Source organism: Dermacentor albipictus, chromosome 3 (assembly GCF_038994185.2).
Source record: "Dermacentor albipictus isolate Rhodes 1998 colony chromosome 3, USDA_Dalb.pri_finalv2, whole genome shotgun sequence".
In the NCBI taxonomy this organism is placed as follows: Eukaryota; Metazoa; Arthropoda; class Arachnida; order Ixodida; family Ixodidae; genus Dermacentor; species Dermacentor albipictus.
Window position 1 is genome coordinate 44543230 of NC_091823.1, and position 13729 is coordinate 44556958.

The following is a 13729-nucleotide window of genomic DNA, read 5'->3' on the forward strand; positions in this document are numbered from 1 at the left end:
TCTTGTTCGGGAACCAGTCTCTATAGAGTCTCGACTGGCATTGCCATCGTACCTGGCAAGGTGGGCACGATGACCGACGCGCCCTGTGCGTCGAGCACGGGCGTCAGGGAGTCGAACTCCCGATACGTGCCGGGCGCTCCGTGCACCGCGAAGACGACAGGCGCGTCGGGAGCCGCCTGGCGGTCCAGACCTGTGTGGATGTAGGTGAGCGGAACGCTGACGCCTGCCTCGTTGACGTACTTGTAGCCGGGCCGGCTGCGCTTCCACTCGCGGAAGAGTTCGGCGCACGTGTGTACCTGCATGCAATCCAGTCCAAATGCTGTGGTCTAGCAGGTCCCCTCCCTGAGTGCGGGAGACACATGGTGCGATTTTGGGTGCGATCGGTCGTACGACCATTCGCACCGGCAGCCGCACTCAACAGGTTCTCAACAGTGCCCGCTTACACTCTAAAAGGTGTCCCTCCTATTTCCATAGCATCCCCTCCCACACAAACGCCTTTAGCAAGCACTGGTATTATTATGGAGGTGGTCCTTTTTCACTGTGATCATGCATTATTTAAAACAAACAATTCATCATCATCATCATGATCATTGCCGGAAGAAAGTATCTACCGATCAACCTACAATAACACCGTTTTTGTGCTTGTTATCCTTAATGCCCAAGGAAGACGAAAACGAAAGATTCGGGCAGGGCAGGTGCTAACTTCAAACTGAACTTTAGCTTGCACTTAAAAGTAGTTTGAAGCCAGCATTTTCTGTGTCGTATTCTCTTCTGTCATCGTACGTCTTCCCTGCGCCATTAAGGTGAACATGCACTCGTACAAACTCGTCCAAATTTAGGATCACGCCAACTCTCACAACAGCCGACTCAATCCTATTCGTCTGCAAATTTTCTCCTCGCCTAATTTTCTTGTTATCGGCTCTGTTTGTATACATTCTGATGGCACCGATTCTGTTATAGCAATAAACCAGCGTTTATCTGCGCTATACACATTATAGGTGGCTTGCAAAAGTTGCATTATTTATCTTAATCTCAATACTACTCCATCTCACCATCTCCGTGGTCCGGGCCGCGCAGCAAAAGCTATGGGTCGTGTTGTCTAATCGTGATAGAAAAGTATATAGGCCGTACTTTCTAACATTCCATTTCATTTGTTCTTTAGCGCTTCGCCATTGGCTCCTGCAGGCATGACTCGCACGCCGCCACGCCACCGTTATCGCTGGGGTCAGTCACTAGGCGGCGCGCCGCATGATTATAAGAATATAAAAAAGTCGCAGTTTCGCCCGAAAGGCAAAGGATCGGTTGCGATAGCGAATTATTAGGCAGATATGTCAAGTAAAAATAAACGTTTTATCGGCTGAATAAATTGTGAACATTTCCTTACTAATTAAATTAACGAGCATAGCGCCACGCGCGCACAGACGAACGTGAACACCTCTCACTCGATGACCGGGCACACTCGCTGTCAAAACACTGGCGTGAGGAAAAGCGGCAGCGCCAGCGAGCGAATTGACCTTCGTGCTGCCTTTCGCTTCAGAGCGAACTAGGCGGAGAGAACACAGCGCGTACGAAACCCTTCGCACTCGGCGCACCTACACTCTGTGCCCACCGCACACCTCTTTCAAGATTCCTCCCCGCCTCCCTCCCTTGCGCGCGCAGATCGAGCCACCCTCGACTCACCCTCGCACGCTTTCAGCCGCACCCACAGCATACGGCGCGCGGCTATACAGTGTATTGTAGTTCTGTAGTTTCGTACTGTAGATCACTGTAGCGCGGTCACGCCGTTATCTCACTTGGTCTTTATACGGAACACCCTGCAGGGCGACGGCGGAAATGCGCCTGGAAGTGTCCGTACAATTGTTATCGCAATAAATGAAGTGGAAGGTTTCAAATCACGCAACCAGAAGACATTTCCCGTTGACCGCCTCTAATCGGCCTAGGCATGGCGCAGTCAGAAAAGAAGCCCCGCAGGAGCACTAGGACCGTTCCTCCCTTGGGCCGGAGCCAGCAGCTTGCCTACGCTAATTGCCTGACGCGAGCCCTGTTGCGTTCACTGCACTGCGTGTAGTTATAGAGGAGAAGAAGCATACTGGGGGCGAGGGGGTGGGGGGGGGGGGAGACTGCTACCCTTGTTCGCTCTTTATTTCATCCTGTCGTCTTCTGGTCTCTTAACATTACGTATATCAGTTTATGTTCCGTTGCTCGTCAGCGGTCGTTAGCTTCAAGTTTATGCGTTATCCTCCATGTTTCTGCGTCAAAGATTCGTACTATACAAAAGCCAGAAACAAACGATATAAATGACTTTACCTTTTCGCATCGGCGTTTCACCTTGGCTTTTTTAAAGAAAGCGAGCACGAACGTGCTCTCCTTCGGTTTCTCCAATGCTGAACTAAATATCTGAGACGGTTCCCGTTAGTCTATAGCATGGAAGAAATATGACCGTTGCAGAACGAACAGCAAAGCTTATGAACACACGCGCCAACCATTAGCAGGGCCTTTCTTCACGCGTCGCGAGCTTCCACCTGCACGGGGTCGTGGTGGCCTCAAATTGGAAAAAAGTGGATCGAGGTCATTCCTTGCGCTTGCTACGACCGCGCGGCAGTGCCGATGACTCAGTAGTTCTAGTTTTACAGGTATGACAGTTTGTCGTACTGAGAAACAAAATAAATCAAGCAGACTCAACCACATTACCAATGTTGACGCTGTGATCCTTGTTCACTTCACAATGAAAAATAAATAGTCGGAATATAAATAATAAAAAAATCCACAGACTTCAGCGATTTTTAGGCGCTCTCATTATTAGGAGCTATCAGCAGGTTGTTGCATCGGACACCGGTTTGGTTTCCGTGCACTATTGGCGCATGTCCACTATGGAGGAGGGGGGGGGGGGGAGGTGATTGGCCAACAGTACAGTGGAGGAGAAAAAAAAAAGGCATTTATTTCTGACTAGAAAGCAACGGAAGCATCTGGGGAAACAAAAGAGCTGAGCCCGCGCATGAGAGAACGTGGTGCTACACAGAAATTCACAGCAAGGCATCGTACTACGCGCGAACGCGTCACACGCACAAAAATGAGACGTATAGGGGCTAAGGGAACCGTGGGTCTTGGCTGTTTGTTAGTTGCGAGCGTATCACGCAGGCAGACAACGAGGCCTCCCCTCTCCCTCTCCCTCCCCCCCCCCCCAAAAAAAAGAACGTAAGAACATTTAACCGTGTTCTTTAATTGAAATATGGTGTCTACATTTCAATTAAATATCAGATAATTTTCTTTTTGCTTTCTCTGACTTCAGTGTTTGCTTGCTTCATATGGTTACGAATAAATGTGGCAGCATATAGAGCTGCACACTACTGACCGCGTAGAGTGCCACGGAGCAGTGTAACCACGCAAGAGTTTATACAATAATGGGTATCTACAGCACACCACAGCTCGTAAGCATGTCGCTTCCCACTGCTGAGGGCAGTATCACGTTTGCACGTGCACTAGTTACGGCTCAGTTATAGCGCCATCGTCGAAAGACATTGGGTACAATGAACGTAAAACGGACGCCATGAGCATCGCACGAACTCGAAGCTGCGTTTCATCCATGTCACATATCGCATTGTTTATGCTGCTGCGTGCTGTAACGCTCTCCACAACGGCATGCTTTGATTCCAGATTCAATCAACTTACTCAGCTTCCTTTCGTTCTAAGAACCTAAATTCAGCGGCCCTGGAGTCCATTTTGTGCTCCTGCGTTCGTTGTCTTTCGCGATCTGATAGGCAGACGTGCATAGCTACACCACGAGACGCGCGGTACAAGTGCGGCACCTACCGTGACGTGCCGTTCTTTGTAGGGTCCCTCGTGGACCACGGTGGTCTTCTGCTCGGCCTTCTGCAGAGGGATCGCTTCTTCCCGGTACAGCTCGGTGGTCTGCATCTGGCAACACGGCGGCCCGCTGCTGAAACCTCGCAGAGCAACGATGGCTCCGGGCGCCGACACTGGCCAGCAGCAGTGGGCCGAGGCCACCGCCGCCGGCTTCACACTGACCGCGGGCCGGGCCAGCTGGCTGGCCAGCCTCAGCATGCGCCTGGCGCTGCTCGAGGTCGAAGCCATGATGTCGACCACGTCAGGCCTACACGAGAGGAAGACAGAAATGGACATCCGTTTGTCAGCGGGAACGTATACATCACGCGTATAAGAGATGGCCATTAATATATATATATAACTCTATGTTTAGGTTTAGCTTTCTCCAAGAGAGAAAACCGGGAGAGTTGGATTGGTGTAACTACAGATCACAGCAACGAAACTCAATCGATTATATATACGCAAAGACACTTGTGCGCTGTGTCACATTTCGTTGCGCTGACAATGTCAATACAACATGCTCCAATAAACAACGGAATGCATGTAACATGGCGCAGTAAGGACGAGGGACAAGTTGCGACAGAACAAGCGCTTCTCCTGTCGCGACTTATGCCTTGTCCTTACTGCGCTATGTTACATGCATTACGATGAATAACCAACATGCCGCAACCTAGTCCCTTCCAAGAAACAACACTATGAGATAATGTGTGCACTATAGTGACTGTTTCTGTTCGTCCGAAAAGAGAACTAAGTGAATCAAGTAGATGTGACCGCTTTAATTCCAACCGTGATCTCTCGTTTTCTTTTCGTCGTGTTCCTCGTTTTAAGCACTGTCATCAGGCAAGACGAAAAAAAAGGGGGGTAAAGTTGCAAGAGAAGTAACAGAAGCAGACGCCATGGGCGCCACTACGCGGGCGCTCCGGGGCCCGAGCACCTTCCGAAGTCTTCCGGCGGGGAGCAGAGCCCCCGCCCCAGCAGTGCCGAAGCCTAACCCCTCCTCCCCGTCAGTTCACAGCTTTTAATTCATACTGTCGCTTTATTTCTGCAAATCCTGACACTAAGAGGACAAGCGCATTAGAAGCACCAGCATCGGCTACCTCATACGTATCTTCAACTTCAAACATTTTTTTTAAATTTCTATCAGAAACACCATGCACAAACACAATATATTTAATTATATACACAGGACATATTTTATATTTTTATTGTGATTATAATTCATTGTTTCTCTTTCCAGTAGGCAATGCTAAAGACTCATGAAGAAAAATAAAAACCTCTTCTAATAATTTACAACATTTACTAGGGATGGAAGCATCGCGACTTGCATTCAGAGGTCATAAATATATATGTAATTCATTCGTAACTGAAATGAGGCCAAGCCTTATTCAGTCGAAATCAGAAGCAATAGGAGAGCAGCATTCCGGGCAAGTTGGTAATCCGTTACTCAAGTGATATTGCGCAACAAAAAAACCGACACGGACTTAAGAGCGCTTGGTGTGTCTTCTCTTACGTCCGTGTCGCTTTTTTGTTGCGCAATATTACTTGAGTAACAGAAGCAATAGCAGTCATGCGCAGCAGCGCTTATACTCCGACTCACAGAAAAAAGAAAAAGAAATAAAGAGGCTGCATTTTCGCCTCAAAGGCGAAGCAGTATTAGCGATAGCGAAGTATAAAACAATTACACGAAGGAAATTTTTTACCGTATAAGTGTCGGTGTAAGTGCCCATGTATGAGCCTCACCCCCAACTTCACAGCCAATATTTAAAAAAAAAATTCCAACCGGAAAGCAATCGCGTTCTGTGCGCTGATTCCGATCGCTCTCAACAGCGAATTTTTGAGTGTCCCTACTATAGATGGCGAGATGAGACGATCGCGGAGGTTTACGGCGGATTTCATACACGTAGATGAAAAAAAAATAGTTCAAATAACCCGGTTCTTGTATAAGGCCCGTCAAGATCGAGACAAAAATGTGCGGCCCTTACAGGAGTCTATACGTTAGTTATATCGGTCATATAAATTGTAGTAAACATTCACTGACTAATTAAAATGGCAAGCGTATATAATCTAATGCACGGACCACGTAAGCTTGTAAATATCTGTCCGGATGACCACCGGCGCTCGCCGTCACAACGCTGGCACTATATATGAAGAGCGGCGGCAGCGGGGGCGAACGGTTCGTACAGAAGCGAGTTTCACCGCGACTCTGCAAATTAGATTCGCCATCATAATCTGCCTATATTTAAGTGCGCTACGGGACGGCATCTGTAAGCGATCTCAAATTATCGCTGTCTCTTAACTTAGACTATGCAATCTGCAACACTAGAGACGCGGAAGGACAGCCCGGGAAGGAAGGCAGCGCACATGAAGTTAGCAGCCCTCCCTGCTCGCCCTTTTTCATTGCACCCACCAATGCTTCTACCAACAATTGGATACGGCACTTGTCCTGTCGCGACTTGTCCCTCTTTCTTACTGCTATGTTTCAATACAAGCTTGCATTATTTCTTGGAGTATGTTGTATACATACTGTCAACGCAAAGGCAGGGATAAAGACGCGCGATCTCCTTGCCGAGCGCGCGTTTGACCTGATCCTGGGACCTGATCGGTCAGAACTGGTGCGTGAAGTCTTCACTTATTAGCGCATACCTCTTCGAATCTTCGGAGAAGTCTTTAGTAGAGGTTCAATGCCGCAGTATAAGCGCCGTGAGCAAGAATATGGTTGTCTAACTGTGCGCCTAATAATTTATTACCCTGTAATCGTTTCTTCTGCTGCCGGGAAATAAATGAAGTCAATGGCATAAGGCATGCTTTGACAAGTAATTAAGCTATTATGTTTCGGAGTCGCATTACTTTATGCTACTAACTATGGTCATATAAGTTGTGTTCAGAAATCGTTTTAGTGGAATTTGTATGCATGTTATGTCTTCTCACGTGACCTTTCGTGAAGAAAACATTTCTTGATTTCATCTATGTATATTAAAACTACCGGAAGGCGTTACAGTTTTTTTTCAGTGAAGTGTACTTGTGCGACTTAAGACGCACAAAACAGATTTATGCTCCTAACGTGTTTAACAGAATCCGTTTGTTGTATGGCTCATCCGAGAGACTGCAGTCTCTTGTATGGTTTCGAGAGGACTCAGGCTGTGAAAGTGAACTTTTCCTACTCTGAGGTCTTGTAACTAAGGCTGTGACTGCAGTGAATAATTCTTCGAGGTCACACGATGTTGCTTCAAGTGCAGCTGCTATTATATATATATATATATATATATATATATATATATATATATATATATATATATATATATATATATATATATATATATATGTGTGTGTGTGTGTGTGTGTGTGTGTGTGTGTGTGTGTGTGTGTGTGTGTGTGTGTGTGTGTGTGTGTGTGTGTGTGTGTGTGTGTGTTCTTTTTCCGCAGGATGATGCACATCATCTTGTGTGTCTTCGTTGTTTTTACTTAGTGTGTATTTCTTATTAACTATGCAGGGCAACTTGGCTTTCATGATCAAGAACCAGCTATTCTACTCACAGCCGTGTATTGCCTTATAGAAGGAATAGGGTCACGTTTCTAGCAGAAGTGATGCCGAATGAACACATGGTATATAAGCGTGTGAATTTCCGGCGAACAGTTAAAGTTAGCGAGCGCACCGCGGTGTCTACGTCTTCCTTTGGTCCTTGTCCATACTCGCATGAAAATGCTTTTCAAGTATGTTGTTTTACCGATCATGAAAAGCTAACTCTAATTTCCTATGTATAGCAAAGAAAGGGTAACTGACAATTATCAAGTGCATATACAGGAAGGTGGCTGCTGTTGCAATGAGGAACAACGAGAACACGAGCACTTAAGAGCGAAAATTTACCCGTTCTCAGCAAAACACTACATCTGTTACTACTATGACACGTACCACGTCCTCGTTCATGCATGATGATCTTGAACAGTCCACACGCTTTTTCATGTTCTTGAAGGCGTACGCCGCATGCACAACAACAGAGGCCGCGAAACTATTCCGAATCGGAATCACAATTGCAAAGCAGAAACGGGGGTGGCAAAGAAGTCTCAGGCGACAGACTTCTTTCCGTACTGGGACAACGACTCAAGACAGTTTGCGATGCAAGGAACCACATTAGCAAGGGCTTCGCCGCGCACGAACAGAACCGTTGGCTAAACTTTAGCGAATGCGACGGTGCCACCGTTTTATAAAACTCAAGGGAACGCCGGCGATCTTATGCGAGCAGTGCTCGGAATCGTCCCCGATTTTATAGCCCCCAATTTGCGCTGACAATAGCCGATGCTGTTGGGGACGGATGGGGCTTGACAGGTTCGAAGTAAAAGGTCACCGACGCTGCTCTGCCTTTCCGCTCTTTCGAACACAGGATGCAACAGAAACGTACTTAAAATTAAAGAAGGAAAGAAAGAAAGAAAGACACAGACACAGCAGAGAGAGAGAGAGACCCGTGGAGAGAGAGAGAGAGAGAGAGAGAGAGAGAGAGAGAGAGAGAGAGAGAGAGAGAGAGAGAGAGAGAGAGAGAGAGAAACGGGAAGTGTGGGGGTGACTGGCACCTCAGAAAGGACCTTGACGGATATATCCGCATCGACAGCATGGCTGCCAAAAATGCGTGGCACTCAATTCAAGCGAAGTCACGCGTTGGCTATGACAACCATTTGCTGAACAAACCGCTATATTTACACGCATAAGATAACGGGTTATGCCTTTGCGAACATTCTATAACAAGAAGTATTTGGCATTGAACAACGGTTTACGAGGATGTCTCTCCTCACCCCTTCCTCCTCTTTCTGTATACACAAGAAGGGTAAGCAGCTTTAATGCGATACGATCGGCGAGTGAGAGCTACCATCACGTACCGCAAGGAGGCATCGAGACTAAAAGCTTTAAATAATAAAGGCTGTTTCTCGGCGAAGCACTGACTGTGACAGCAAGGTCTATAGCGTCGCGCTTGAACTTCTCGGACGGTGTTCTAACTATACGCGGATCCGACTAACGCGGTCTCGAGACACGTGGGTGCGCCCAATATTCCGGCACTCTTAAAAGCGTTAACGCGTTTTGCAGGACCTGTAATGACATCGCACAGGTGCCACTACGCTGCCTGCGTAAAGAGCCGCGCCAGTAAAATTACCTCACTTTCACGTTTGAGCACTGCTATTCCATCGCACTTTTGATATTTAATAGTTTGACAAGATTTAACACAAAAGGCGTCCGCCACGGATGTTATGTCTCAAGCCATTTGTTTGTGGGCTGCCAGTCTAAAAATTCTGTGGAATAATTTAGTCAAGAACGCAAGACCATCTCTATACAGACCTGCTTTGACCAGCGTATGACCTGTTTTAGTGATTGAATAGCGTAGTAATATGACCCGCAGATACGGCATGGATAAGCATGTAGAATACATATGCCTAAATATACACGGAGCCCACAGCGACACCGACGGCGAAAATTCGCTTGGAGTACTGCTATCGGAACAGAAATGGAAAATGGAAAGTAAGAAAAGGCTGCACAAATCTGTATATAAAACCAAATAATTGAATTTCATAACTCGACATGTGCGGCGATGAGACTATATATATATATATATATATATATATATATATATATATATATATATATATATATATATATATATATATATATATATATGTATATATATATATATGTGTGTGTGTGTGTGTGTGTGTGTGTGTGTGTGTGTGTGTGTGTGTGTGTGTGTGTGTGTGTGTGTGTGAGCGAAACGCCGTATAACTTTTCTGTACAGTACTGTGCAGAATAGCAATTACTCGCCATCAAGGCAAGACGCGGAGACTCTCACCACGCGACCGCGCAATACACTGTCTCCTGGATCGGATCACTTCGCTATCACACTACATCACGGACCGTGCCTCGAGCGGCCAGTCGCGCGGCAATGTTGCGTGTATTCGCGGGCTTCTTTCACGCTCGGAAAAACACTTTTGTGTAGCACCTATTGAGCAAGAGAAAGCTGTATAGAGAGTTTTTTTATGTTGCTCTTCAAAATTCTCCTTGACACTTTTCATCTAATTACAGTAACTAGGATGTTGACTAATTAATTAGGACGAAATATGTAATTCGGCGGGATGCAAAAATTATCTGAGTAACTCCAAGCGACAACAGACAACAATACCTTGTTTCGGTTCAGCTACGAGGCATTTGCGTATATTTAAGGTTTGGCTCAAGTTACGTGAAACAACCCATATATGGAATCGGTGTGCTACCTTAAGGCCCGTTTCGTTCACTTCGTATGCAAATGCGACGAGCCGACACGCACGCGCCGGATTCCAGAGAAGAGAGAGAGAGATAGACAAAGTGATGTCGCAGAATATTAAGCAACACGTGAGTGCTCACTTTCAAACAGCTCCCACTTAATGCTGCGGGAGCCGCTTGAAAATGGGCTCCCACGGTGCTTATTTCCTGCGGCGTTACTTTCACTCCTCTATTGCGATAGCAATAATAAGGGCGCTCGAGGCGCATTTGTGCCGTCGCTGTCGGCGTTGTCGTGCTGTTCTGCTATCGATGACGAATGCGCGGCCCGCGCGTGGAGTATTAGAAAGCCTCACGCGCCGCTCGGTTGGCTCTGCCAGAACCAGGGCGGCGTTCTGGCCTCCACTGCTGGCACGTGATCGTTGTGCGCCCACAGATTAGCGATCCGGCTGGGCAGCTGTGTGCAAATCGCACCGCGGTGACCCGTCAAGCTGAATTGATGTAATCCTTTCCTATGACGACGACGAACCGACGCCGACGGCTTTCCTTCGGTCTTATCTCGTGCACCATCGACGACCGCTGGTACGATCACCGCCTATAGCCAACGTTCTGTGACGGGCAACGCTGAGCCTTATCCAGGGGCCTTGCTATAGCTTATACAATGCTCCGATTTCGGGCGAAACTGTCGAAACATATTTTTTCCACTTAGATAGTCGCTTCGTTAGTACCAGTATTTAGTGCGAAGCATTATTTGGCTCATCCCAGTCTCTTTGCGGCATAGGTAAGTATAAGCTTACGCTTCGCCTTATTTCATAACGATCCGCGCTCACCACACTACAATGTTTTGTCCAGGAGCAGCTAAATCAACATACGTCCTGCCTTGGTAAGGAACAGACCAGCGTCAGTTGCAACCACCCCATATATATATATATATATATATATATATATATATATAGTCACGTGGTAGTCTCCATATTTCGCGGGGTTTAATTATCACTCGGAAAAAAATGCGTGCGCAACTAGTAAGTCGCTGAAAATACCGCAGTTAGATGTCCCTTGCTGTGCCTTTAAATGCTTCATTGACACTTTGATAATTAGGACAGTACGTGTCGAGTTGGATAATTAATTACAACTACCTGATTAAATACCAGTAACGAAAAAAAATGTGGCAGCTACTCCACCGTATTGTAAACAATATGCACTAGGTTTTCTTCAAGTAACGCATTGCTATCTTTTTTGAATATTTGCATTTCTTCACAGAAACGCTCGGCAGTAACACGAGGACTCAACTAACAGTGCAATTTAAATTCTGCCAGCACCACTTGCTTTTTAACTGCTTCTCAAAGTTAGGCCGTTCTTTGTCGTTTAATTTTTGAAGTAAAGCTAATTGAGGCTTACAGCTGTTTGCAGCACACGGAAAGGAATGTACCAAAATTTATTCCCTTTTTCGTGCTACACATTCAACTCACAACCTGCCGTGGTTGTTCAGTGGCTATGGTGTTAGGCTGCTGAGCACAAGGTCGCGGGATCGAATCCCGGCCACGGCGGCCCCATTTCGATGGGGGCGAAAACACCCGTGTACTTAGATTTAGGTGCACGTTGAAGAACCCCAGGTGGTCGAAATTTCCGGAGTCCTCCACTACGGCGTGCCTCATAATCAGAAAGTGGTTTTGGCACGTGAAACCCATAATTTTTTTTTTTTAATTCGACTCACTTGAGCAATTTGCTGGTGCTTGTTGGTTGAGGAAGATACATGACAAATCTGTTTGGCGAACTAACACACGCTGCTCGACCCAAATATTTTGGTGATGATTGTCTTTTGGACCGTATGGTTGCAGCCAGCAAGAAGGCGACACCGACGCCTCATTCATTAGTAGTATGGGACATTTTGAAGGTATCATTATTCACCAGTGGGCGTCAAAAATCAAGCGAATTCATGCGAGTTGTGGCGTCTTCTTTATGAGGCGGGTATACGAGGTGCTCTTTTATGGACTGACGAAGCGAACAGTTCTCAGTTTCTGCAATAAAACCACGAAGGTTCGAGACATTATGAGGCAGAATGTGTGTGCATTTTCCTTTTCAATGCAACCTAACGCTGCGCTATAGTGCCTCGAGTATACTTTAGGCATTGCAAATGCGGATGTAAAGAACAGCTTCATGGTTTCAATTCGAAGCTGTAGTGCAACTTATGGCCACTATGAAACATTCCATCACTTGTAATGGATTGGCTCTCTATCTTTACCGCGAAACTTTTCTTTCAGGTGGTTGCTGTCATGGTATTCATGAAGTATATGACGCGCCGGGTGCTTTCCCTGGTGCCTGTTTCAGAGAACGGTGTAAGTATCGCAAATTTGTTGATACGGAATGCGCGCACAACTCTTCCTCTTACGCATTATTGAAGTGGCCACGTTTCGCTAGAACAACTCACCAGATCAATACGAATATTGATGAATGCTCTGCTGGCAGTATTCTTTTAACACAGATTTACAATGTTGCCACCGGCCAATACCAATATTTCTGTTCCGTGTAAAATGCAATGTCTGGCATAACTACTACGTACGAAGGGAATGTTGCGTGTTTAGCTGAGTATCATACACAACATCGCGTGTCGAATTTGCAGATATTCTCTTTTACGCAAAATTTATGGACAGACACGGTGCATATACGCATTACAAAAACCAGTAGGCCCTTCCAACGCTACATAGCTTGCGATATCCAAGCCGCAAATTTTCACGACTCACGCGGTTTTTTAACGCGACAGCATTAAGGAGCTCGTGTCGCAGAAAAGCCGGTGTCGTCGGTGTCGGCGTCGTCGGCCGTGAGCGATAAATCCCAGCAGGCACTTCATGAATAAAAAACAACTTGCAAGATGGGCTGGGTGGGAATCGAATCAGGGTCCTCCAACCAGCGTCCTCCAATTCTTTTATTATTATTATTCTGGGGTTTTACGTGCCAAAACCACTTTCTGATTATGAGGCACGCCGTAGTGGAGGACTCCGGAAATTTCGACCGCCTGGGGTTCTTTAACGCGCACCTAAATCTAAGCACACGAGTGTCACGCGGTTTTGAAGATGAAACTGCGGTTCAGGCGTGACAGCAGAAAGAAGCCGAAACATCCACAAGTACGGCTAATAATACCCCGCGCACGTTCGAAGGGAACGCGCGCTCTGCGGCAGCCGAGCAAGCCGGAGCGAGCGGACGCTCCAACTCCTTTTGAGTGTGTGTTGATCTAGCGCGGGTCCGAAAAGGCGGTGGGGAGCCGAGATATGCGTATAGAGAGTGAAAAGAAGAATTGGGGGGGGGGGAGATGAAAAAAAAGAGAAAGATAAAAGGTATGAAGGAAAAGGAAGAAAGAACTTTTCATGGTAGCGCGGCGTGTTTACGGTCGCCGCCCTTGGAATAGCGTGGCGTGATTAGGACGTTCCATGCACCAGGCGGCTCGTCGCGAGCCCGCTGTCCCAGGGTCGCCGCTTGTCCACGAGTGGATGACGTGACCGCGCGTCTGGCAACATCACGCCACCGCCCGCCCGTAACGCGAAGACGGTTTCGTACAATGTGTTCATTCTCTCTCTCTCTATCTATATATCTCTCTCTCACACTTTTTTTCTTTGTTTGTGGTACAAGGCAGTACACTGAGCGCAGCGACGGAGG

General features: G+C 46.9%; 1 protein-coding gene across 1 annotated transcript in view; it reads right to left on the minus strand.

The window, feature by feature from the left end:
* LOC135898200 (uncharacterized) overlaps positions 1 to 13729 on the minus strand; it is a 74976-nt gene that overhangs the window by 17127 nt on the left and 44120 nt on the right. The window contains exons 2-3 of the mRNA XM_065427030.2: positions 3811 to 4111; positions 53 to 296 (exon numbers count right to left, since the gene is read on the minus strand). Of these exons, the coding sequence (XP_065283102.1) occupies positions 53 to 296; positions 3811 to 4092 (526 nt within the window). The 5' untranslated portion in view covers positions 4093 to 4111. The remainder of the gene's footprint in view (positions 1 to 52; positions 297 to 3810; positions 4112 to 13729) is intronic.